The sequence below is a fragment of the Anomaloglossus baeobatrachus genome, chromosome 10 (genome assembly GCF_048569485.1).
Source record: "Anomaloglossus baeobatrachus isolate aAnoBae1 chromosome 10, aAnoBae1.hap1, whole genome shotgun sequence".
Lineage (NCBI taxonomy): Eukaryota > Metazoa > Chordata > Amphibia > Anura > Aromobatidae > Anomaloglossus > Anomaloglossus baeobatrachus.
The window spans coordinates 187,454,228-187,481,449 of record NC_134362.1 but is presented as its reverse complement, the minus strand read 5'-3'; the positions used below and the strand labels follow the sequence as shown (position 1 = coordinate 187,481,449).

At 47.8% G+C, this 27,222-nt stretch overlaps 1 protein-coding gene across 3 annotated transcripts; it reads right to left on the bottom strand.

The window, feature by feature from the left end:
- Positions 1-747: 747 nt before the first annotated feature.
- On the bottom strand, positions 748-26,726 carry DEF8 (differentially expressed in FDCP 8 homolog). Of its 3 annotated transcripts, none has more exons than XM_075325986.1 (12): positions 26,541-26,726; positions 15,184-15,306; positions 11,076-11,173; positions 10,839-10,988; positions 10,074-10,215; positions 9,696-9,860; positions 7,490-7,617; positions 6,064-6,177; positions 5,866-5,946; positions 5,645-5,785; positions 3,271-3,380; positions 748-1,995 (listed from the first exon to the last, which is right to left on the bottom strand). In XM_075325986.1, the coding sequence occupies exons 2-12, from the start codon at positions 15,293-15,295 to the stop codon at positions 1,896-1,898; spliced, it is 1,341 nt and encodes a 446-aa protein (XP_075182101.1). In that variant the 5' UTR covers positions 15,296-15,306; positions 26,541-26,726; the 3' UTR covers positions 748-1,895. The 3 variants fall into 3 exon arrangements, with proteins under 3 accessions (XP_075182101.1, XP_075182102.1, XP_075182103.1); XM_075325987.1 differs by lacking the exon at positions 26,541-26,726 and adding an exon at positions 18,301-18,385; XM_075325988.1 differs by lacking the exon at positions 26,541-26,726 and adding an exon at positions 16,850-17,141.
- Between the last annotated feature and the right edge of the window lie 496 nt (positions 26,727-27,222).

Sequence of the window (27,222 nt, the reverse complement as noted above, 5' to 3'; positions counted from 1 at the left end):
GCAGCAAAGGACGGGGGCTGCCGCAGCAAAGGACGGGAGCTGCCGCAGCAAAGGACGGGAGCTGCAGCAGCAAAGGACGGGAGCTGCAGCAGCAAAGGACGGGAGCTGCAGCAGCAAAGGACGGGAGCTGCAGCAGCAAAGGACGGGAGCTGCAGCAGCAAAGGACGGGAGCTGCAGCAGCAAAGGACGGGAGCTGCAGCAGCAAAGGACGGGAGCTGCAGCAGCAAAGGACGGGAGCTGCAGCAGCAAAGGACGGGAGCTGCAGCAGCAAAGGACGGGAGCTGCCGCATATTTTTCATGCTACATTTTCCTATACCGTAAGAAGCTGTGACAATGCATTGTCGATAATGATTTTTAGCAATGGCCTAATCATCCCATCACCTGGTGAACGAGCATTTTTCGCATTCATCTGGTGATCGTGGGCATGTTTACACAAAATGATAATTAGTGGACAATAATTGCAGAGTACACTCTTTCCCGATTATCATCTCGTATAAACAGGCCTCAAGAGAAAAAAAGAAAAAAAAGAGAAGTGACTACAGGATCTAAGGACTGTCTGAAATCTCTTACCAGGGGCGCACATAGGTCCGCATTGGAGCTGTATACAAAAAACGGTAGACTTTTTAACACACCTATTGGTAGCAAAGCTCATACATTTTAAGAAATGGATTTTTTAGTTGATCCCTTAATATTCAGATCACTACACCCATGGCCTGAATGAATGAGATGCTCTGAAGAAAAAGAAGACAATGTTGAATAGCATCAATTTTATTGTCAAAATCAATTTTTAATATACAAGGGGATAAATAACAGCAAAAATTCTCTTAATAAATAATATTGATCCTCCGGCTCATCCCTCCCCCACCCCTCCCTTTATAGATATTTTTGGATTCCCCATGTTTGCCAGTGATGAGTGGTTTCGCCGCAATCAGTGTTTTACTAAACTGGTCTGTTAAAGGGGTTGTCCGGGACTTTAAAATTGATGATTTCTGATTGGTGGGGGAAGTCTGTGGTCGCCCCCCACCAACCAGCTGTTCCCGATTTTGCCAAAACTACTCAATTACAGAGCTGCGCAGAACAGTATAGTGGCCACCGGTGGATACTGCATATCCGCCCCCTATTCAAATCAATAGGGGGCAGATGTGCAGGACTCTGCCGCAGCCACTATTCTGTCAATGGAAGCTCCCTAACGGAGTAGGTGCGACCGGGAACAGCTGATCAGCGGGGGAAGTCAGTTGTCGCACCCCACCGATCAGACCTTGATGATGGATCATCAATGTTAAAGACCCGGACCACCCCTTTAATACCATACGGTAAAACACGCCCCACCCCGGACGTACGTTTTTGCACTTTTTCCCCTTTGTCCTTAAGATCTAATGGTGTGAAGCGCTGAGTTTCACACTATTAACCCTTTCTGTACAAACCCATAGGGCTTTTTAAAAACTTGCAAAATTAAAAAATGCAAGATAAGAACAAAAAAAAACAAAAAGAAAAAAACAAAACCCCAGCACCTTAGTGAGAAGAGACCTAGCGAGGCACTGAATAGTCCTATTAGAGAGGCCAGAGGCTGTACATTATATATACAGTAGGTGGGAGAGGTCTATAGAGTAGTAGTAAATCTGCTTTCAATGATGTCGTCCATGGCAGTGCCTGCAGGTAAGGGCAAGAAGACGAAATTACAGGACCGAGTCCTATAGATGAAGCCCCCCCCTGTATGGGGGAATATCCGTCTCTGCAGGAATGGTCGCTGTCTATCAGTCTGGAATGTCTCGTTTTAAGATATCCTTATCCATAGGTGTTAGTTTGTTCCTTCCAAAATTTTGTCACCTCTACCTGCCCCAAATTATACAAGGGTCTCTCTGTACACAGTTGTTCTAGGCGCGGGGGTCTCTTCCTCACTGCTGCCATCTCTCCTCTCCAGGCTCCTGTGTCTGTTTCCGGAGGTTCATCCTCATACAGCGGGGGCAGCTGGTCGAGTTGTCATAATAGCAATCCCTGGAATAGAAAAATCAGCAAAAATATATATATTACACCACATTTTTCATTATATAAGACGCACTGGATTATAAGATGCACTCCAAATTTAGAGGAGGAAAATAGGAAAAAATAATTTTTAATAGTACCAGGGGGGGAGCGGCGGTGGTGGAGCGGCTCAGGAGGGTCACAGGAGGAAGGAAGGGTTGGCGATGCTGCGGGCTCGGAGGAGGGGGTATTGTGGCTCAGGAGGGTCAATGGACGGAGGGTTGGCGATGCTGCGGGCTCGGAGGAGGGGGTGTTGTGGCTCAGGAGGGTCAATGGACGGAGGGTTGGCGATACTGCGGGTTTGGAGGAGGGGCTTTTGTGGCACAGGAGGGTCAGTGGACAGAGGATCGGCGATGCTGCGGGCTCGGAGGAGAGGGTGTCGTGACACAGGAGGGTCGGTGGATGGAGGGTCGGCGATGCTGCGGGCTCGGAGGAGGGGGTGTCGTGACACAGGATGGTCCAGTGGATGGAGCGTCGGTGATACTGCAGGCTCGGAGGAGGGAATGTTGTGGCACAGGAGGCTCAGTGGATGGAGGGTCAGTGATACTGCAGGTTCAGAGGAGGGAATGTTGTGGCACAGGAGGGTCAGTGGATGGAGGACTCAGGGATGTGGCGGCAATGGGCACCATTGATCTGCCAACAAGCTGCAGGCTTCATTGAACCACCAGCAGTTGACACGATGGACCTCAAGAAAACGGCTGCGGAGGTGGCGCGTGCGCAGATTGGCCTCTGCAGCCATTTTCTTGAAGTCCATCGTGTCAACAGCCGGCGGTTCAATGGAGCACGCAGTATCTCCGACCCTCCGTCCTGTGACCCTCCTAAGGTGCACTGACCCTCCACTGCAGTGACTCTCCTTCCTCCGAGCCCTGAGTATCGCCGACCCTGCCTCCTGTAACCCAGCTCCACCAGTGTCACCCCGGTAAGCCATATCCGGATTATAAGACGCACCCCCATTTTCCCCCCAGATCTGGGGAAAAAAGTGCATCTTATAATCCGAAAAATACGGTATATATAGAATATAAAAGTCACCTACACATAAAATGTAGTCACAGAGACTGCAGACATTAGTATCAGGTGGTGCAGTTATATATGTGACCACACAGGCTGAAATCTATAGGTATAGGAGCTAAATATGGCAATTAAATCTTACTCAATGGGGACGTAAAAGGAAATATTTCTCAGCATAAAAATGATGGAAATACCAGCCTCCGCCTCCCATTCACACCAGCGGTGTATAGCGGATCTCACCTGTGGAACACGGCGGCGCAGTCCTGGCACACAGACGTGTGGCTGTCAAATGGGAAAAGAATGTCTCCCTCCTTGCACAGTTCACACACGAAGCCTTTAGCCTGGCAGCGCTGCAAAGGTAAAAGATCACATCATGCTCAGGACAGGAGCTTTCCCAATATCAGCCGGATCAGCCCCGGCCCCAGGGCACCGGCAAACTGGTTCCTTTTGTATTGCAAGTTGCAACACCCGCCCTATACAGCCTCCCACTAGGTAATAAGATGAGTTTTATTGTAGCATCATTCTCCTGTCTGTACTGGCTGACAGCGCACCATAGAAGAAGCTCAACAGTCCACGTGGCTCTGAGTCTCTCTCCCAGTAATACAGGCTGGATGTGAGCTCTGTGTGTCTCTCCCAGTAATATAGGCTGGATGTGAGCTCTGTGTGTCTCTCCCAGTAATACAGGCTGGATGTGAGATCTGTGTGTCTCTCCCAGTAATATAGACTGGATGTGAGGTCTGTGTGTCTCTCCCAGTAATATAGGCTGGATGTGAGCTCTGTGTGTCTCTCCCAGTAATACAGGCTGGATGTGAGCTCTGTGTGTCTCTCCCAGTAATATAGGCTGGATGTGAGATCTGTGTGTCTCTCCCAGTAATATAGGCAGAATGTGAGGTCTGTGTGTCTCTCCCAGTAATATAGGCTGGATGTGAGGTCTGTGTGTCTTCCCCAGTAATATAGGCTGGATGTGAGGTACATGTGGCTCTCCCAGTAATATAGGCTGGATGTGAGGTCTGTGTGTCTCTCCCAGTAATATAGGCTGGATGTGAGCTCTGTGTGTCTCCCAGTAATATAGGCTGGATGTGAGGTCTGTGTGTCTCTCCCAGTAATATAGGCTGGATGTGAGCTCTGTGTGTCTCTCGCAGTAATATAGGCTGGATGTGAGCTCTGTGTGTCTCTCCCAGTAATACAGGCTGGATGTGAGATCTGTGTGTCTCACCCAGTAATATAGGCTGGATATGAGCTCTGTGTGTCTCTCCCAGTAATATAGGCTGATGTGAGGTCTGTGTGTCTCTCCCAGTAATATAGGCTGGATGTGAGCTCTGTGTGTCTCTCCCAGTAATATAGGCTGGATGTGAGGTCTGTGTGTCTTCCCCAGTAATATAGGCTGGATGTGAGGTACATGTGGATCTCCCAGTAATATAGGCTGGATGTGAGGTCTGTGTGTCTCTCCCAGTAATATAGGCTGGATGTGAGCTCTGTGTGTCTCTCCCAGTAATATAGGCTGGATGTGAGCTCTGCGTGTCTCTCCCAGTAATATAGGCTGGATGTGAGGTCTGTGTGCCTCTCCTATTAATATAGGCTGGATGTGAGGTCTGTGTCTCTCCCAGTAATATAGGCTGGATGTGAGGTCTGTGTGTCTTCCCCAGTAATATAGGCTGGATGTGAGCTCTGTGTGTCTCTCCCAGTAATATAGGCTGGATGTGAGCTCTGTGTGTCTCTCCCAGTAATATAGGCTGGATGTGAGGTCTGTGTCTTCCCCAGTAATATAGGCTGGATGTGAGCTCTGTGTGTCTCTCCCAGTAATATAGGTTGGATGTGAGCTCTGTGTGTCTCTCCCAGTAATATAGGCTGGATGTGAGGTCTGTGTCTCTCCCAGTAATATAGGCTGGATATGAGCTCTGTGTGTCTCTCCCAGGAATATAGGCTGGATGTGAGCTCTGTGTGTCTCTCGCAGTAATATAGGCTGGATGTGAGCTCTGTGTGTCTCTCCCAGTAATACAGGCTGGATGTGAGATCTGTGTGTCTCTCCCAGTAATATAGGCTGGATATGAGCTCTGTGTGTCTCTCCCAGGAATATAGGCTGGATGTGAGCTCTGTGTGTCTCTCCCAGTAATATAGGCTGGATGTGAGCTCTGTGTGTCTCTCCCAGTAATACAGGCTGGATGTGAGATCTGTGTGTCTCTCCCAGTAATATAGGCTGGATGTGAGGTCTGTGTGTCTCTCCCAGTAATATAGGCTGGATGTGAGCTCTGTGTGTCTCTCCCAGTAATATAGGCTGGATGTGAGCTCTGTGTGTCTCTCCCAGTAATATAGGCTGGATGTGAGGTCTGTGTGTCTCTCCCAGTAATATAGGCTGGATGTGAGGTCTGTGTGTCTCTCCCAGTAATATAGGCTGGATGTGAGCTCTGTGTGTCTCTCCCAGTAATATAGGCTGGATGTGAGGTCTGTGTGTCTCTCCCAGTAATATAGGCTGGATGTGAGCTCTGTGTGTCTCTCCCAGTAATATAGGCTGGATGTGAGAGAAGAGAGAACTGTCAGAATTTTTGCAGATCGCTCAGCTAGATCCAGGGCTTGCAGACATGTACACTGACACCCACCCGATCAGGTTACCCACCTCACAGTCCAGCTTAATGTGCTTAGCAAACATGGTGTGTATGTCTGTGAGGGAGGCCCCCAGCCGTCCGCTGCTGACATCCAGGAGATCCTGCAGGGAATACATGTCATCGTTCTCCACAAAATGCTGCCGATCCTGGAGCTGCAAGAAGAACACGGCGTGAATAATAGAAATAAAGTCACACCATGTACTGTTATTTCCAGGGTAAAGGATATCCTGACCTGTAGCAGCAATCGCGCCTCCATCGCCTCCTTACAAGTGATGAAGTACGGCTTCATGAGGAGGATATCCTGACGTAACTTCTGCGCAGGGGACAAGAAAAAAGAGAAACCGGTCATCAGAGGGATATTCTGCAATCTGATAATGATCCATATCTTCTGGACAGAGCAGAAAGTGTTAACGATCTGTCCAGCTCTTACCCGGATCTCTACAAGTTCTTCCACGTAGTTAAACAGCAAAGGGTTAATTTCCCGCAGTCTCAGGACCGGACGTCCCAACATCAGGGCCAGGTAGCGCATGCTGCAGCGGGAGACCTGGAGGGGGAGAGCGCACGTTAGGATCCCAAACGTGTGGATTGTTGGGGGTCCGACTGCTGGGATCCTCACCGATCCCAAAGCCTCTTGACCCCCTCCTAAGTTACATTGATGGCTATGGAGCATGCATATGCAGTCGACATAGTTAAAAGCTAAAGGGGGCATGGTACTTAAGATGCCCAAAATTAAAATTTAACCCCTTGTATGGAGGGGTGCAACAGTCGGACCTCCAGTGGTCAGTAAGTTATGTCTAAGGGGTGATCCGGTCCGATGGATGTCGCTGCCCTCAGTCCGGCGCCTTCTCCATCTTGCGCAATCGCCGTCCTCCTACCCAGCCCCGTGTCATTGGCACGTCCTATGTCATCCACAAAGAGGCCTCCATTGTGCTCCTGCGCAGGCGCATTTTAATCTGCCCGGCTGTAGTGCGCATGCGGTCTTTGAACTTTTCTTGCACCTGCGCATTACAGTACTTTGCTCTGCCCTCAGCCGGGCAGATCAAGGTGCGCCTGCACAGGAGTGAAATGGAGGCCTCTCTGTGAATAATGCGCGATGGGTCATCCACACGGGGCTGGGCAGAAGGATGGTGATCCCACAAGATGGCGACAGCATCGGACCGACAGCAGTGACCCCATCGGACTGGACCGCCTCTTAGGTGAGTATAAGGCTATGTGCCCACGGGACTCTGTACGCGCAGATATATCCGCATGTACGACCGGAGGTTTCCCCCAGCAACTCCCCGTAATCCGCAGCTATACATAGCTGCGGGATTCCGGCGAAATATCTGCGGTAAACCTGCGGACATTCATGCAACTTACCTGCGGAAGTCCCGGCCTCTATCTCCATAGTGGAGAGGCAGAGTTTCCGCAGGAATAACTGACATGCAGTTATGTGCGGTTGCGGGAAATCCACAGCCGCACATACCGCAGCATGGACACAGACACTACCCATGTCCCATAGGATAACATAGGGAGTGTCTGTACTTGCTGAAACCTGCAGATTTATCTAGAAAATCCAGAAAATCTGCAGGTTTTCTGCGGCAAAATCCGTGGGTACAGAGTCCCGTGGGCACATAGCCTTAGAGCGGCCAGGGCTCTTATACACAGTATTCTGGAACGCTGTATATAAGAGCCCACGGGTGGTGGACGCCGCTCATAAGGGAAAAACCTGGCGACAAGTTCCCTTTAATATTGTATCCACAGAACTTGGGGTGTCCCAACTGATACCCACTATCATCTATGGCACTTCGGCCATGTATATTTTTTTAATAGACGGATACAGGTGATGTTGGGGTCGCTGTGTACTCCATGCCCACCTTGCGTGGTTCAAAGTCCCAGTTGTGAATGGCGCGGGCCGGGATGACGGCCAGATCATTCCAGTGGCAATTACTGCAGTAATACTGCCCGGTGTAGTCGCACTGCCGGGCCTCGCTGGGGACGGCTCCTGGAACGGGAACATCGGGCAAAATAAAAGCAAAGCCGGACACGTGGAAAGATAAGACGCATAATTACATATAATCCTGGGCGTATTGCCTGTAAATTGCACCTATCGGCTCGTCACACCCACAGACCCTGCCCTTCCTTGTCTTCTTCCTTTCCTAATCACTAACAATCCCAATTAAATGGCCGATCGCTAGTGATTAGTGCGATCATCGTGGAACTGAAACAACGGGGTCTGCCCTAAGGAAATATGTTCCATCGGTCAGAACATGCGGTGGTGTCGTGTTTAACCACTCCTAGCGTGAAGATATACATGTGCACGTGATCCATATTTACAGCATTGATATTTAATGTTGTGGTGTATAGCCCTTTAAAAAGGTTATTTCTCAAATCAGAAGTGATACCCTAGCCAATGGATAGGGGATAACTTGCTGATCGCTGGAGGATTTACTGCTGGGACGCCCAACGATTCCATGATCAGTTATCTGGAACCCCCAAGAAAAAAGCTCTGATGCTCTTGCTCGACCCATACTCCAGCAAAGCTTTTTCCCACAGTCCCATAGAGAATGAAAGAAGTGCATGCTCATCCCACACTCCAGCAAAGCTTTTTCCCACAGTCCCATAGAGAATGAATGAAGTGCATGCTCATCCCACACTTCAGCAAAGCTTTTTCCCACAGTCCCATAGACAATGAATGAAGCGCATGCTCATCACACACTCCAGCAAAGCTTTTTCCCACAGTCCCATAGAGAATGAAAGAAGTGCATGCTCATCCCACACTCCAGCAAAGCTTTTTCCCACAGTCCCATAGAGAATGAATGAAGTGCATGCTCATCCCACACTTCAGCAAAGCTTTTTCCCACAGTCCCATAGACAATGAATGAAGCGCATGCTCATCCCACACTCCAGCAAAGCTTTTTCCCACAGTCCCATAGAGAATGAATGAAGTGCATGCTCATCCCACACTCCAGCAAAGCTTTTTCCCCACAGTCCCATAGACAATGAATGAAGAGCATGTTCGACCCACACTCAAGCAGAACTATTTCCAACAGTCCTATAGACAATGAATGAAGCGCACGCTCGACCCACACTCCAGCAGAGCTTTTTCCCCCACAGTCCCATAGACAATAAATGAAGCTCATACTTGACCCACACTCCAGCAGAGCTATTTCTGAGAGTCACATAGACAATCAATGAAGTGCATGCGCGACCCACACTCCAGCAGAGCTATTTCTGAGAGTCACATAGACAATCAGTGAAGTGCATGCGCGACCTACACTCCAGCAGAGCTATTTCCAACAGGCCCATAGACAATGAATGAAGTGCATGCTCGACGCACACTCCAGCAGAGCCATTTCCCACAGTCCCATAGACCATGAATGAAGTGCATGCTTGACGCACACTCCAGCAGAGCCATTTCCGACAGTCCCATAGACAATGAATGAAGTGCATGCTCGACCCACACTCCAGCAGAGCCATTTCCGACAGTCTCATAGACAATGAATGAAGTGCATGCTCGACCCACACTCCAGCAGGGATTTTTCCCATAGTCCCATAGTTAATGAATGAAGCACATGCTCGATTCACACTCCCTCAGAGCTATTTCAGACAGTCCCATAGACAATGAATAAAGCGTCCGCTCGACCCACACTCCAGCAGAGCTATTTCCAACAGGCCCATAGACAATGAATGAAGTGCATGCTCGACCCACACTCCAGCAGAGCTATTTCCGACAGTCCCATAGACAATGAATGAATGAAGTGCATGCTCGACCCACACTCCGGCAGTTATTTCCGACAGTACCATAGACAATGAATGAAGTGCATGCTCGACCCACACTCGAGCAGAGCTATTTCAGACAGTCCCTTATACAATGTATGAAGTGGAGGCCGAGCATGCCCATTTCAACACCAGTACAGAGAGTGCTGCAGCCCAAATTTGGGGCTCACTTGGCTTCCCTGCGGCAGCGATCAGCAAGTTTGATTTTCAGAATAGCCCTTTAAATCTTGAACTCTAGATGTGATGCATTCGCTATATCTTGTACTGAATGACATTTTGGCTTTGTGATGGCCCTGTACTTACGCAGTGAGATTGGAGCCCGGCACTCGGCACAGCGGTAATCCTGACTGTCCAGGCCCGTCTCTGGGCAAATGGTTAACTCATACTCGGACTGGTGACTGACCTTCGACCTGACGCAGGGTTTAGTAATGAGGTTCAGACATTTGCTATGACACCGATAGTAACAACCTGCAAAGAGGAAAGTGTGACGCTGATCAGACCATAGACATAATGGATGACCCCAGAAAATAAGGGGTCATTCAGATTTAGTTTGCCTGAAGCAGAGCCACTAAGATCAGTGACCCCGATGTGTGTACGACATGGGCAAAATAACACAACATTGCTGTGACTTTGCCTCTATCAAATACATAAATTGCACCTGTGCATTGCAGTGCCCCTCACCTGTGCACGTGTACCAGGTCTGTATCAGGCCCCATATAAACGTGCTGCACTTGTCACACACTTGTTTTACGCTTTTACTCTTCTCCTTGTAGAATCGATGTTCTAATATAATTCGCATATTGGGCTCATCCTCATGGGGGTCCTGGAAAATGGAAGAAAGGTGAATAGTGGAGCCGAAAAGACAATTTTGAGGGACTGTTCACATGGAGCATTTTTTTGTTATGGTTTCCTTGTCTAAAATTATTTAAGTGTCTTAGGTTTAAATAAACATTTTTTTTTACTATGGGTCCCTATGGCCTTCTCTGGGTCCCTTTGGCCGTTCTAGGTCCCTGGGGCCGTCCATGGCTGCCTCTTGGGCGTCCATGGCTGCCTCTTGGGCGTCCATGGCTGCCTCTTGGGCGTCCATGGCTGCCTCTTGGGCCTCCATGGCTCCCTTTTGGGCCTCCATGGCTCCCTTTTGGGCCTCCATGGCTCCCTTTTGGGCCTCCATGGCTCCCTTTTGGGCCTCCATGGCTCCCTTTTGGGCCTCCATGGCTCCCTTTTGGGCCTCCATGGCTCCCTTTTGGGCCTCCATGGCTCCCTTTTGGGCCTCCATGGCTCCCTTTTGGGCGTCCATGGCTCCCTTTTGGGCGTCCATGGCTCCCTTTGGCGGACATACTGTATATGGCCATTGTTGGGTGCTTAGTTCCGGAGGGTATAAGCCCACCAGTGGCTACAGACACAGTATAATGAGATGAGGATCTTCCATGCACAATGTCTTCTCACCTTCAGCTCCTGCAGCTTGAGTCGGAGATGAATGAGTCTGACCACTGCGTCCTTCTGCTTGTCCGATTGTTCGGGCAGCTCCAGGATCACCTGCTTACACTCCTCAATCGCCTGTCTCAACTGCTGGATGTCGGACGCCAGAAAGAGGCCCTTTAAAGGGAAGACGGATATTACACCGGCTGCATGTACTGGTCTTACATAAAGCTAAACCCTTCATAACGTAGGTGCCATGCTCACCACCGGCCGGGAGAAGTGATCTTCAGAGACGCCCAGATCCATCACTCGCTCCGGGTACTGGAATTCTGGTACACGCAGAGGAGATCCTGGCGGAGATTCTGAAAGAAGGGATAGGAAAGGGTCAGACCGATGCGGGGTACAAAACTGGTGACCCCTAGAAACGAGCAAATAAATCCCCAGGACCCTGGTTCAGCGGCCATGTCGGTATTCCTTGGCCACTGGACAGTTGCCCTGCCGGCATCCTTGGCACCTTTTGATTAGCCAGCTCGGCACATCATTCCGCAATGATGACTTTGCGCTATTCAAAAGAGGACCCGCGGACAGTGAGAAGTAGGAGGCAAGAGTCCAGATGTGGCCGCGGAACAATTTGCTAATTGGCGGTGACTCCGCTTTATGAGAATATCCCAATGGGGGGGGGGCTGTAATGTGTTCCTACTTAAGTAGATAAGTAGAGAGATTTGCCATTCTGAAATCTGGAAAAGCGGGGAAATATTCCTGTGGGAGAGGACACGTGGGATAAAAAATTCAATTCTTAGGGAAAATATAGATTAAAGGGAACCGGTCACCGGATTTGGCGACTATAACCTGCAGCCACCACCTGTGGGCTCTTATATACTATATACACAAGGTGGTCCAAAAGTAGGTGGACAGTATGTGTAATAGGGTTATCAAGCATGGTGTAAAGTGAAACTGACTCAGTTGCCCTTAGCAACCAATCAGATTCCACCTTTCATTCTACACAGACTCTTTGGAAAATGAAAGGTGGAATCTGATTGGTTGCTAAGGGCAACTGAGTCAGTTTCACTTTCCACCATGTTTGATAACCCTATTACACATACTGTCCACCTACTTGTGGACCACCCTGTATATATATATTAGTCCAGGAAGTGCTGTATAACGTAAAAAAACACTTTTATAATACTCACCTAGGAGGGGCGGTCCGGTCCGATGGGTGTCTCTGGTCCGGTGCCTCCTCTCTGCAGTGATCTCCGTCCTCCTTCTACCCAGCCCTGTATGGATGATGCGTCTATGTAATCCACACAGGCAGACATTGCGGTTCTGTGCAGGTGCACTGTAGTACAGAAAGTACTATAATGCGCAAACGCGAGGAAAGACTACAGACTGCCCGCGCATGCGCACTACAATAGTTTGCTCTACACCAAAAAACTTGTATACCAATATTAGGGAAATACAAACAATGAGATATAGATCACCAACAAGAAAAAATAGTCAATATAAAAATTAACTTTTATTAATCATAAAATATTAAAAAATAGACAGGATGTCTCAAGGAAGCAAGCCCCTCAGAAGCCCTGGAAGAAACGCTACAAGTGCGAAACGTGCGTTGGAGAGGGTGTGGGACACTCACTTGTATTTTTTGATACCCCGAAGGTATATGTTTTGTTATCTGTTTTTTGCTATTAGTTCTTTTTGAGCTATTGCATTTTTTTATAACACACTTGTGTTATTATACATATTTATTATTATACTCTTCTATTTATATATGTACCACTATGATGTTTTATAAGGGGTGAAAATAATTATGTGAACTTTTTGGTGTTCCCAACATAATAACAAGTTTTGATACAATTTTAACCAATTCTGAGGGGCTTGCTTACTTGAGACATCCTGTCTATTTTTTAATATTTTATGATTAATAAAAGTTAATTTTTATATTGACTATTTTTTCTTGTTGGTGATCGAACTGCGCCTGCGCAGGACCGCGATGCCGGTTAGTGTACATGACATAGGATGGGTCATGAACACGGGCCTCAGAAGAAGGAGGACGCCGCAGAGAGGAGACACCAGACTGCAGAGAGGAGGCACCGAACCAAAGCGCCCCCTAGGTGAGTATTATAAAAGTGTTCTTTACGTTATACAGCGCGGCCTGGGCTCTCATATACAGTATTCTGGAATGCTGTATATAGGAGCTCAGTGGTGGTGGCCGCAAATTATAGTCACCAAATCTGGTGACAGGTTCCTTTTAAACAGTTCTAAAATACCCCAAATTCTCGTTTAAAGGTTCCAAGATCTATTAGTTGTTTTTTGTGCCAAAATTTTGGCACATGGTGGTGCAGAGATCCGGCCACAGCCTTTTTCTGCAAAACTATGCCCCTTCTACAAAAAAGTGGAAAAAATGTCTACAATACATTATAAAAAAAGAATATGTGGTGCACGGCCTTTATGGGTACATTCACACACAGCTTTTTAGTTGTGTTTTTTTTTCCTGGGTGAAGAATGCAATATAAATTACACACGTTTTTATGCGTTTTGTTGCCATTTTGATCTCAATGGTGGAAAAACTGCTGAATGAATTGACTGTGCATTAAAAAAAAACAGGACAAAGGGAATGCACAGTGTGAATGAGATTTTAGGAATCGCATTCATTTTGAGGTTACTGTAAGGCTAGTTTCACACATCCGGCTTTTCGACGGTTTGGCGGATTCGGCGCACGCCAGTACAGTATGATACAATACAGTGTCAGCGCCGCAACTTCCGGGTCACATGCTCCGGTCACATGACAGCATGTGACCGGCGCTTGTCGCGCTGCCATTGTACTGTATACACTGTACTGGCGTGCGCCGCATCCATCAAACCGGTGAAAAAACGGATGTGTGAAACCAGCCTAAAACATCCAGGAAAAAAAAAAGCATCAAAAACGCTAAGGCCGCTTTTACACATCAGTTTTTTGGCATCAGGCACAATCCGGTGTAAAAACTGATGCAATGCATCAGGCGAAAAAACTGATCAGTTGCATCAGTTTTTTCCATCAGTTCCTTCAGTTTTTGCACGGATCCGTTGTGCGCTTGAGCATGCTCAATAGAAAAAAACGGAATCAGTTGCTGTAATGCGTTGTATGCCGCATTACAACAGATCTGGCGCCCATAGGCTTTCATTGAACATGACGTTGGGTCCGGGGTCCATTTTTTTGCCGCTGCCAAAAAACGTTCTATGCTGCGTCCTTTCTGGCAGCTGGACACATAAATTTCGCATACTGGATGCAACACAAGGGCATCAGGCACAATCCGGTGCTAATACAATTCAATGAGGGAAAAAAACAGATCCGGCGCCAGATCCGTTTTTCGCTGGATTGTGCCCGATGCCAAAAAACTGATGTGTGAAAGCAGCCTAAGGGCAGCTTTGCACGTTGCAACATCGCACGTGCGATGTTGGTGGGGTCAAATCGAAAGTGACGCACATCCGGCGTCACTTTCGACATCGTTGTGTGTAAATCCTAGATGATACGATTAACGAGCGCAAAAGCGTCGTTATCGTATCATCGTGCAGGCTCCGAATTTTTCATAATTACGCTGCCGCAACAGGTACGATGCTGTTCCTCGTTCCTGCAGCAGCACACATCGCTGTGTATGAAGCCGCAGGAGCGAGGAACATCAGCTTACCTGCCGCCGGCGGCTATACGGAAGGAAGGAGGTGGGCGGGATGTTTACGTCCTGCTCATCTCCGCCCCTATTGGCCGCCTGCCGTGTGACGTCGCACGACCCGCCCCCTTAGGAAGGAGGCAGGTCGCCGGCCAGAGCGACGGTCGCAGGGCAGGTGAGTGCATGTGAAGCTGGCGTAGCAATAATTTTCACTACGCCAGCTATCACAAGATATCGCTGCTGCGACGGGGGCGGGGACTATCGCGTGCGACATCGCAGCATCGGCTTGCGATGTCGCAATGTGCAAAGCCCGCCTATGTGTGAATGAGACTTTTTTGCAATAAATTGCACATTTAGCTTAGTTAAGTTCCCTCAATATCTGTTTTGTGAGACTCTGATACAATCCCGAAACAGATAATCTGACAAGAGACCTCTCTGGCCAGGAATGGGGTGGGTCACACATGGTGCGCACGTTGCACGGATCCGAGGGGCGTCTGCTCTGGTGCAGATTCTGGAATATTGCTTTCCACTGCGTCATTAAAAATGGATTACTAATGGCTCGTCTATTGTTAATAGCTAAATGGTTTTTGCAATACAACTGGCGGGACATTAGCGACATTTATGAACTTGTATCTCTACACTCGAGCGCCCCCATCCTGAAGGAGCAGTTCTCCTTTCTTACGTTGGTGAAGGTTAGGCTCTCAATGTCTCATTCCTGAAATACAAACCCTTGGAAGGCTCCGGCTCCCTGTCCTCCCGGGGATTCTCCTCCTCTCTTGGCTTATTAAAAGGGTTAAGATGACCCTGGCGGAAGCGGGCCAGCCTGTCATTGTATTCCATATCCAGTCACACTGCAAGACAAGAGCAACACAACAATAATCATAGTATACATATACCTATCTATCTATCTATATTTATCATATATATTTTATTTATATATATATATATATATTTGATGAATGTCATATATATATCATATATGATATATATATATATATATTATATGATATATATATATAATATATGAGATATAGATATATATATCTCATTATATATATATATATATATATATATATATATATATATATATTATATGTATGTATATATATATATATATATATATATATATATATATATTATATGTATATATATATATATATATATATATTATATGTATATATATATATATATATTATTTGTATATATATATATATATATATTATATGTATATATATATATATATATATATATATATATATATATGATATGATATATATGTATATCATATATATATATATATATATCTATATCATATATATATATATATCATATCATATATATATATATATATATATCTATATCATATATATATATATATCATATCATATATATCATATCATATATATATATATATCTATATCTATATATATCTCTATATATCTCTCTCTATATATCTATATCTATCATATATATATATATATATATATATATATATATATATATATATATATATATATATATATATATATAATGTACATACATACACACACACAGGACAAACATCTTAAAGGGCCAGGCGACACATATACAATATAGTCCGCAGCCCGCATGGCTGCATATAATCTTAGGAATATCTAACATACATAAGTAAATTAATTTTTAATTTGCAAAGCAGGGACACTCATTCGGCATCCCCATACTCAGAGCTCGTGTCAATCAATAGACCTTCACGGCTCTTGAGGTTCTGCAGCAGCTCGGACGCTATACGTTTCACACTAATTACCGCTTTGCAGGAGAAGTGGAAAAATTAAAGGGGGTGTCCACAATGTAAAATCAAAAAACCCTAAAAGTAGCAAATATGGTAAATTTTATTAAAAAAAAACAAAAGAAATTACTAAAAGCAGTTTCAACACCGTTGCGCTGATAGTCCCCAGACGTATATAAACGGGACCGCTGCAGGCAATCGCTACATGCCGGCACCACTGCTGAGTGAGCACTTAACGGCAGGGACCAGTCGAATGGCGTGGGTTTGAGTAGATCATTTATGGTCAGGACTTGTTTATATTTCATGACCTCTGCTTCTATTTATTTGTTCTGAAAAATCTAGGACATCAAGGGGTTTTCCAGTTTTATGTAATTGGTCTAGTGTATTCTAGTAGGATGAACGTTCTACAACTTTCTATTATACTTTGGACCCGATTAATCAGTTTGTCTTATGTTAGAGCAGCACAACACGGATACAGATATATTAGCGCTATCACAGGTGCCGCTAGATGTCATCCTGCTTCAGCAACTCAAACCTCGGGGCAAAACCAAACCCCGCATTGGTAATTGGGAACTCTGAGCATTTGCTACAATTGTATCCAAGTCTGGCTCCAGACAGATACTTGTTACCTGCTCTGATTTATTATTATTTAGCTCTATCTCAAGCTATGGCGACTTGATGGTTGAACACTCTGTAGGAAGATGATCTTGTGCAGCCTAGATAGGTCCACCAGGGTCTCCTCCGCCTAGATAGGTCCACCAGGGTCTCCTCCGCCTAGATAGGTCTACCAGGGCGCCTAGATAGGTCCACCAGGGTCTCCTCCACCTAGATAGGTCCCCCAGGGTCTCCTCCGCCTAGATAGGTCCGCCAGGGTCTCCTCCGCCTAGATAGGTCCGCCAGGGTCTCCTCCGCCTAGATAGGTCCGCCAGGGTCTCCTCCGCCTAGATAGGTCCGCCAGGGTCTCCTCCGCCTAGATAGGTCCGCCAGGGTCTCCTCCGCCTAGATAGGTCCGCCAGGGTCTCCTCCGCCTAGATAGGTCCGCCAGGGTCTCCTCCGCCTAGATAGGTCCGCCAGGGTCTCCTCCGCCTAGATAGGTCCCCCAGGGTCTCCTCCGCCTAGATAGGTCCGCCAGGGTCTCCTCCGCCTAGATAGGTCCGCCAGGGTCTCCTCCGCCTAGATAGGTCCGCCAGGGTCTCCTCCGCCTAGATAGGTCCGCCAGGGTCTCCTCCGCCTAGATAGGTCCGCCAGGGTCTCCTCCGCCTACATAGGTCCGCCAGGGTCTCCGCTGCCTAGATAAATCTGCCAGGGTCTCCTCCGCCATTATCTTGATCGTATCAAGCCATCGGGTTGCTTGTCTTCCTCTTCGCCTTGTTCCTTCTATTCTTCCGACCGTGATGTCCCTCTCCAGTGATTGTTCTCTTCGTATCGTGTCCATAGTAGGCAAGTCGTAGCTTGCTGAGCTTTACTTTGATTAACAGGTCTGGCTTGATTTGTTTGTTCTTCTTGCCATTCATGGTATTCAGGGACGGACTGGGACTACAAAATCAGCCCTGCCACATAGCCTGTGCCAGCCCACATACAATACTGCCTTTACCCCAATCCCAAAAATAGGGTTTAACATGAGCCTAGCATCATTTTTTGTCACACGGCTCACCTCTCTTAAAGGGGTTTTCTGCCGTTACTTAATTCTAAATTGGGAGGGGCGCAGCAGTAATGGCGTCACATCTGCACATACCTACTGGACAGTGTGCATATTGAGCTGATACAGTGTATGTTTCCTTTCCATCAGAATAGGACAGGCGCACCTGTGTATTAGTCTTCCGTATTTATACAGTGCTGCTCACATCCTAATGCAGAAGTAGCCTTTTTAGTCTGTGTTCACACATTGCAGTGGTTTTATTACTGTAGTTTTTGAAAATTGTGGCAACACGGTGCATTTTTTGCCACAATTTTTCCAACAACTTGTAAAAGTCTTAAAGGGGACCTGTTACACCAGTATATATACTACACACACCAGTATAAATACACTATATAGTACATACATATACACAATATACAACACATTATCAGATGTACTCACCTATGGTGTCCTGAAGCAGCCGGGGTCTTTAGTCTCCTGCCCACAGCAACAATGACCAGTGCCGAAGCCAATGGTCAGGAAGAAATGGTGCACGGCACACAGCAGGACTTGGATGGAGCAGGCTCTGCTCACACTAATGCTGCCATGTGCTCCCCGTCCTCTCTCAGTCCCGACTGCCTGGAGTGATAATGGAGGGGAAGGAAGAGCCCTGGGTTATAGACCTGGAGGAGGAGGGGGGAGGAAGAGCCCTGGATAATAGACCTGGAAGGGGAGGGGAGGAAGAGCCCTGGATAATAGACCTGGAAGGGGAGGGGAGGAAGAGCCCTGGATAATAGACCTGGAAGGGGAGGAAGAGCCCTGGATAATAGACGTGGAAGGGGAGGAAGAGCCCTGGATAATAGACCTGGAAGGGGAGGGGAGGAAGAGCCCTGGATAATAGATCTGGACGGGGAGGGGAGGAAGGGCCCTGTATAATAGATCTTAGAAGTGATAAGGAGAGGGGGTTAGATTTTACCATGTTTCCTGCGCCTGCCATCCTCCCCCAGCTCCAGACTCCCCGCACTCCAACAAGAAGCAGCATCAGTCTTTGTTGCCGCCTCTTGCTTGACATAATAATTAAGTTTTCTACCAAATAGACAAGATAATTGCGGAGTATTCCCGATGCTGATCCCCAGCGGCCGCTGAACAGTGGCGTCATACTGCACATAAGCAGCCCTGTGATTCACCAGCCCATAGGGCATCTGCTCACTATGCCAGACTCCTAGTCCGGGCCTGATGGTATTGATATCATCCTTCTACAGCACCACATTTCACTGGCGTTGATTCTTCTGCTGTCTTGTTTCTTTATCGGCCAGGTTTTACATTCCCATGTTACTACAGAAAAGACCAGACTATGTAGAAGCCAAGACCAGACTATGTATGAGCTGTGTCTTCATCACCTGTGAAATGTTCCTCTATTTGAGGACCTTATATAGGTCCAGGTTTTCCATCCATGTTACTACAGAAAAGACCAGACTATGTATTATCTGTATCTTCATCACCTGTGAAATGTTCCTTGATTTAACGACCTTATATAGGTCCAGGTTTTGCATCCATGTTACTGCAGAAAATACCAGACTATGTACGAGCCGAGACCAGACTATGTATGAGCTGTGTCTTAATCACCTGTGAAATGTTCCTTGACTTGACTTTATCCAGGTCTAGGTTTGGCATCTACGTTACTACAGCAAAGACCAGACAATCTATGAGACCAGACTATGCAAGAGCTGTGTTCTCATCACCAGTGAAATTTTTCTTGATTTGAGGACCTTGTCCAGTAACTTCATTGTTAATTTGCCCACAGCTATTCTCCTATTTACTTCTGGTGTCATCACTGCATCTTGAGTGATCATTGATCCGGGTAGGTTGAAGTCCTTTACAACTCCCAGTTCATCACCGTCCATCTCGGATGTGTCCCGGTCATACCTGGCAGTAATCAATATCTTTGTATTGAGTTGGAGTCCCATGTCTGAACTTCCATCTTGACACGCAGTAATACGTCCTTCATTCCATCTACACTTGTTGCTATCAATGTTGTATCGTCTTTGCATTTAAGAATGTTGATGACTCGTTCAGCAATTTCAGGAATGCTCATCGATCTTGTCCAGTCCTTGTACCATTGACCAGTCGTCCATATCTGCTGACTTCGGCGTGTGATCACATCAACCGCTGCTTCAGAAGACTTTATTAGCTCTATTGGACATTGCCACATCCAGGCGCTTTGTTTTGTGATAGAAGCTTTATCTCAGCGACGTTTTCATCTTTTAAGGCAGGGGTGTGGAACCTCCGGCCCGCGGGCCGTAGGTGACGACTTTTTATGCGGCCCCCCGGGCACATTCCCGGGGACCGCTGTGCTCTGGCGGCAGCTGCGCTTTTCCCGGCTGCCGACCCTTTAAATCCCACTGCCAGATGCCCTGTGGGTAGATGCTAGAATGTATGGGCTCTATCCAGGACTTCCAAGACCTGACTGCAGCCCGTACATTCTAGGCTTATACCCGGCCTGTGCTAGTGTGCTCTGGTGGGCGGGGGAAGCAGCACGCTGCGAAAAGTCACAGAAGAGCTGCAGCAGATTTACCAGCCCCCCTGACGTGTGTGTGTGTGTGTGTGTGTGTGTGTATGTGTGGATGCGCATGCGTGACTACTTCCCCCTCACCCCAGTACTGTGAGTACTCAACCCATCGCTGTTCCCACCGCTCAGTGCTGTGTACCCCCTCGTGCTGTGTGTACCCCGTAATGCTGTGTGTACCCCCCAGTGCTGTGTACCCCCTCGTGCTGTGTGTGCTCCCCAGTGCTGTGTACCTCCTAGTACAGTGTGTACCCCCTAGTACAGTGTGTACCCCCCAGTGCTGTGCACCCCCTCAGTGTGGTGTAACCCCTCACTGCTGTCCGTGCCCCCCTAGTGCTGTCTGTACCCCCTGGGTGATGTCTACGCCCCCCAGTACTGTCCGCACCACCTAATGCTGTCCATGCTGCCACCAGTGCTGTCCATGCCACGGTGAGTGCTGTCTGTGCCCCCATTATGCTGTCCATGCTCCCCAGTGCTGTGTGCCACCCCTCAGCACTGTGTACCCCCCAGTGCTCTTAACTCGCTACTGCTGTCTGTACCCTCCCACTGCTTTCTATGCCCCCCAGTCCGAGCCCTCCTGTTGATGTCTATGTTCCCCCAGACCTGTCTGTGTCTCCCTAGTGATGCCACCTAGTGCAGTCCGTGCTGCCACCCAGTGCAGTCCGTGCTGCCACCCAGTGCAGTCCGTGCTGCCACCCAGTGCAGTCCGTGCTGCCACCCAGTGCTGTCCGTGCTGCCACCCAGTGCTGTCCGTGCTGCCACCCAGTGCTGTCCGTGCTGCCACCCAGTGCAGTCCGTGCTGCCACCCAGTGCTGTCCGTGCTGCCACCCAGTGCAGTCCCTGTCCCCAGTCATGTCTGTGCCACCGCCAGGGCCGTCCATGCCCCCAGTCATGTCTGTGCCACCGCCAGGGCTGTCCATGCCCCCTACTGATGTATATGCCCCAGCCCCTCCTGTGATGTGTACTCCCAGTGTCTCCTGTAATTTATGCGCCCCAGCCCCTCCTGTGATGTTTATGCCCCCAGCATCTCCAGACAGAGACAAACCTGGAAAAGCAGCTGTGAGAAACAAGATGATCAATATCACCAAACATCACAATCGCACCAAAGAGAAGCAGCTCCTGCCTCCACAGTAGGGGTGAGTTAATTAATCGTTTGACCAAATACAGCAGGGTTATTTTTCAGGTTGATAATGTTGTGCGGCCCCCAAAGGTTAGTAGGAAATTCCAAATGGCCCCCGACAGTAAAAAGGTTCCCCACCCCTGTTTTAAGGTGTTCGGTTCACTATCATTTCCAGTCTCGGTTTCTTCTCGTATCACCGAATCATTCTTGTATAGAAGCTCCATGTATTCTTTCCATCTTTCCTTGATCTCTTCTGGCTCAGTTAGTTTGTTCCCTTTGGCATCTTCCAACATTCCCACTCTTGGTTGAAACTTGCTTTGCATGTCTTTGTGCCTCTCTGGTCCTCCCTTCAGATGTTAAGTTTCTATCTTTGTACAGATCTTATGGTAATAAAGGTCTTTGAATGTCTTTTAGTCTTTTACTGATGTTGTCTGCTTCCTGCTGGTTACCTTTTGTCTTTCTTTGATGATCTTCAGGGTCTCTTCTGTTAACCATGGCTGCGGAGGAAGGGGCGACTTTTCTGCCTCTAGTTTATTGTCTTTCTGGCTTGGATACATTGTATCATTTGCCACCTGTGTTCTTGTAACTTCTTGCACATCCTGGATTAGTTTTTCGTTCATTTTCTCCATTCTTTTGGTGCTAACTAGGCCTCACACCATTGAAGTCAATAGCAGGAATCGCTCCCCATGTGACCATGGAAAAATTAAGAAGGGAATGGCGGTGGCAGGACATAAAGGTGTAATATTTTATAAGTTGTTTTTTTTTTTTTTTAACTCCCATCCCAGATCTTAAAAGTAAAAAAAAATGTATTTTGCTAGATTCGTACAAAATGAATCCCAAAAATGTTGCATTCAGTAGAATCTGAAATTTTCAACAGCTCAATTCGTTTTCACACTGCGTTCCCCTCCCCCTTCAGTGGTCCTGGAGGGGTTTCCGTTTGAAACCCCTGCAAAACGGGATTTTGACGTATGCACCGCCATTGATTATAATGGTGCAGAAGGAGTAACCGTGTGCTCTGTCGTGCACCATTTTCGGTGGTATACGCCTACTGAAGGCGGAAACCCAAACGCAGTCTACCACGTCTGAGAGTCCGTGTCCAGTAAGTGTATACCCCCGAAAATGGTGCACGACAGAGCACACAGTGACTCCATCTGCACCATTATAGTCAATGGCCCTGTCGGCGGATATGTCCGAAACCTGTTTTGCGGGAGGTTCGAATGGAAACCCCGACGGGACCAGTGAAGGGGGAGGGGAACGCAGTGTGAATGGGGCCTACACTTGATTTGCTCATCTGTATTCAGAGGTGAATAGAATCGTGTGGAGATAAATAATCAGATTGTGGGTATATGTAACAATCTGGAATATTGTTTATAAACAGTCATAGGATTGTAGTTACATTTACTGCAAAATATACAGGAGGACAACACTGCTATAACTGGCTGTCTGGTGCCCCCGATTACCCCATAACACCCCACATTACCCAACGTCACCCCACATTACCCGACGTCACCCCACATTACCCACCGTCACCCCATATTACCCACCGTCACCCCATATTACCCATCACCCCACATTACCCATCATCCCATATTACCCGTCACCCCATATTACCCAACATCATCCCATATTACCCATCACCCCACATTACCCGACGTCATCCCATATTACCCGTCACCCCATATTACCCACCGTCACCCCATATTACCCAACATCATCCCATATTACCCATCACCCCACATTACCCATCACCCCATATTACCAAACGTCATCCCATATTACCCGACGTCATCCCATATTACCCGACGTCATCCCATATTACCCGACGTCATCCCATATTACCCGACGTCATCCCATATTACCCGACGTCATCCCATATTACCCGACGTCATCCCATATTACCCGACGTCATCCCATATTACCCGACGTCATCCCATATTACCCGACGTCATCCCATATTACCCGACGTCATCCCATATTACCCGACGTCATCCCATATTACCCGACGTCATCCCATATTACCCGACGTCATCCCATATTACCCGACGTCATCCCATATTACCCGACGTCATCCCATATTACCCGACGTCACCCCATATTACCCCATATTACCCAACGGCACCCTACATTACCCAACGGCACCCTACATTACCCAACGGCACCCCACATTACCCAACAGCACCCCACATTACGCAACGTCACCCCACATTACCCGACGTCACCCCACATTACCCGACGTCACCCCACATTACCCGACGTCACCCCACATTACCCGACGTCACCCCACATTACCCGACGTCACCCCATATTACCCGACATCACCCCATATTACCCAACGTCACCCCATATTACCCGACATCACCCCATAATACCCCATATTACCCAACGGCACCCCACATTACCCAACAGCACCCCACATTACGCAACGTCACCCCACATTACCCGACGTCACCCCACATTACCCGACGTCACCCCACATTACCCGACGTCACCCCACATTACCCGACGTCACCCCACATTACCCGACGTCACCCCACATTACCCGACGTCACCCCACATTACCCGACGTCACCCCATATTACCCGACATCACCCCATATTACCCAACGTCACCCCATATTACCCGACATCACCCCATAATACCCCATATTACCCAACGTCACCCCATATTACCCAACGTCACCCCATATTACCCAACGTCACCCCATATTACCCAACGCCACCCCATATTACCCAACGCCACCCCATATTACCCAACGCCACCCCATATTACCCAACGCCACCCCATATTACCCAACGCCACCCCATATTACCCAACGCCACCCCATATTACCCAACGCCACCCCATATTACCCAGCGCCACCCCATATTACCCAACGCCACCCCATATTACACAACATCACCCCATATTACACAATGTCACCTCATATTACCCAACGTCACCCCATATTAACCAGGAGAAGCATACTACTATAACTGGCCATCGGGTGCCCCCGATTTCCCCAAATTAACCAATGTCACCCCATATTACCCAATATCACCCCATATGGCCCCGTGAAGCCCTTTGTTTCTCAATAACACTCCATGTCATTCCACGACACCCCATATTGCCCCATAAACCCCTTTCCAACCCAATAACACCCGATATTATCCAATAACACTCCATATTCTTCCATAACATTCCATATGACCCAATAACACCCTATATTACTTCATGACACCCATATTACAGTCTGTATTACCCCATGACATCCTATATAACCCTATAATACTCGTTGGCACCACATCTTACCCAAGAACACCCTATATTACACCATGACACCCCATATTACCAAATAACACCACATATTATGCAATAACATCCCATATTACACCTAATATTACTCCATAACACCTAATTACACCCTATGCCATCCCATATTACTGGAATTACACCATAGTACCCTATATTACTGGATAACACCCCATATTAGCCCATATTACCCTATATTACTGGATGACACCTTATAGTTCCCTATATTACTGGATGACACTCCAAATTGCCCTATATTACTGGATGACTCCCCATAGTTCCCTATATTACTGGATGACACCCCATATTACCCTATATTACTGGATGACACCCCATAGTTCCCTATATTACTGGATGACACCCCATATTGCCCTATATTACTGGATGACACCCCATATTGCCCTATATTACTGGATGACTCCCCATAGTTCCCTATATTACTGGATGACACCCCATATTGCCCTATATTACTGGATGACTCCCCATAGTTCCCTATATTACTGGATGACACCCCATATTGCCCTATATTACTGGATGACTGCCCATAGTTCCCTATATTACTGGATGACACCCCATATTGCCCTATATTACTGGATGACTGCCCATAGTTCCCTATATTACTGGATGACACCCCGTATTGCCCTATATTACTGGAGGACACCCCATATTACCCTATATTACTGGATGACACCCCATATTGCCCTATATTACTGGATGACTGCCCATAGTTCCCTATATTACTGGATGACACCCCGTATTGCCCTATATTACTGGATGACACCCCGTATTGCCCTATATTACTGGATGACACCCCATATTACCCTATATTACTGGATGACACCCCATATTGCCCTATATTACTGGATGACTGCCCATAGTTCCCTATATTACTGGATGACACCCTGTATTGCCCTATATTACTGGAGGACACCCCATATTGCCCTATATTACTGGATGACACCCCATATTGCCCTATATTACTGGATGACACCCCGTATTGCCCTATATTACTGGATGACACCCCATATTACCCTATATTACTGGATGACACCTCATAGTTCCCTATATTACTGGATGACACCCCATATTAGCCCATAGTACCCTATATTACTGGGTGACACCCCATATTAGCCCATAGTACCCTATATTACTGGAGGACACCCCATATTGCCCTATATTACTGGATGACACCCCATATTGCCCTATATTACTGGATGACACCCCGTATTGCCCTATATTACTGGATGACACCCCATAGTTCCCTATATTACTGGATGACACCCCATATTGCCCTATATTACTGGATGACACCCCATATTGCCCTATATTACTGGATGACACCCCGTATTGCCCTATATTACTGGATGACACCCCATAGTTCCCTATATTACTGGATGACACCCCATAGTTCCCTATATTACTGGATGACACCCCATAGTTCCCTATATTACTGGATGACACCCCATATTACCCTATATTACTGGATGACTGCCCATAGTTCCCTATATTACTGGATGACACCCCATATTGCCCTATATTACTGGATGACACCCCATATTGCCCTATATTACTGGATGACACCCCGTATTGCCCTATATTACTGGATGACACCCCGTATTGCCCTATATTACTGGATGACACCCCGTATTGCCCTATATTACTGGATGACACCCCATATCAGCCCATGCCTCCCCCTGCCCTGCTGCACACAGCTTGCCCAGCGCTCACCTCGGCATGTCCCGTCACGCTGAGGCCTCCCCGTCCAGGAGCGGCCTTCCCCCCGGTCCTGCTGCCGGCCCGTTGCCCACTCTCCCCCCGGTCCGGTGCCTCCGGTTGTCAGACGGGGCGGAGCCGCCAGCACCGGGCTCCAGTCATCAGACGCTGGTGGCTCCTCCTGTGGTGGCCGTGCTGCCCTCTGGCGGCAGGATGCGGGTGCTGCAGGCCGCTCCCTGGCCGGCGCTGTGTCGCCTCCTCTGGGGGTTTCTCCGGCTGTTTTGCTCCTGTCCTGTATGTGGTGACATCCCCGAGCCCGGGCAGCGGACAATGTGTGTGGTGCAGCAGTGCTAGGGTATTAGACAGCTGTGAAAGCTGGTTTTGGTGTCCAACATTTTTTATGCTACATCCTAAAAAAGTGACAGGCCTTGTGGGGTGTTCCCTGTATACTGTGGGCACTGTGGGGTGTTCCCAGTATATTGTGGGCACTGTGGGGTGTTTCCAGTATATTGTGGGCACTGTGGGGTGTTTCCAGTATACTGTGGGGTGTTTCCAGTATACTGTGGGCACTGTGGAGTGTTCCCAGTATACTGTGGGCACTGTGGAGTGTTCCCTGTATACTGTGGGCACTGTGGAGTGTTCCCTGTATACTGTGGGCACTGTGGAGTGTTCCCTGTATACTGTGGGCACTGTGGAG

Bases quoted from the DNA above. Each gene is read 5' to 3' on its own strand.
- DEF8 (XM_075325986.1), bottom strand. From the start codon at position 15,295: ATGGAATACAATGACAGGCTGGCCCGCTTCCGCCAGGGTCATCTTAAC. The intron at 10,216-10,838 runs GTGAGAAGACAT...TCCATTTTCCAG, and splicing joins TCAAGCTGCAGGAGCTGAAG to GACCCCCATGAGGATGAGCC. The intron at 5,947-6,063 runs GTAAGAGCTGGA...TCCCCTGCGCAG, and splicing joins AAGAACTTGTAGAGATCCGG to AAGTTACGTCAGGATATCCT.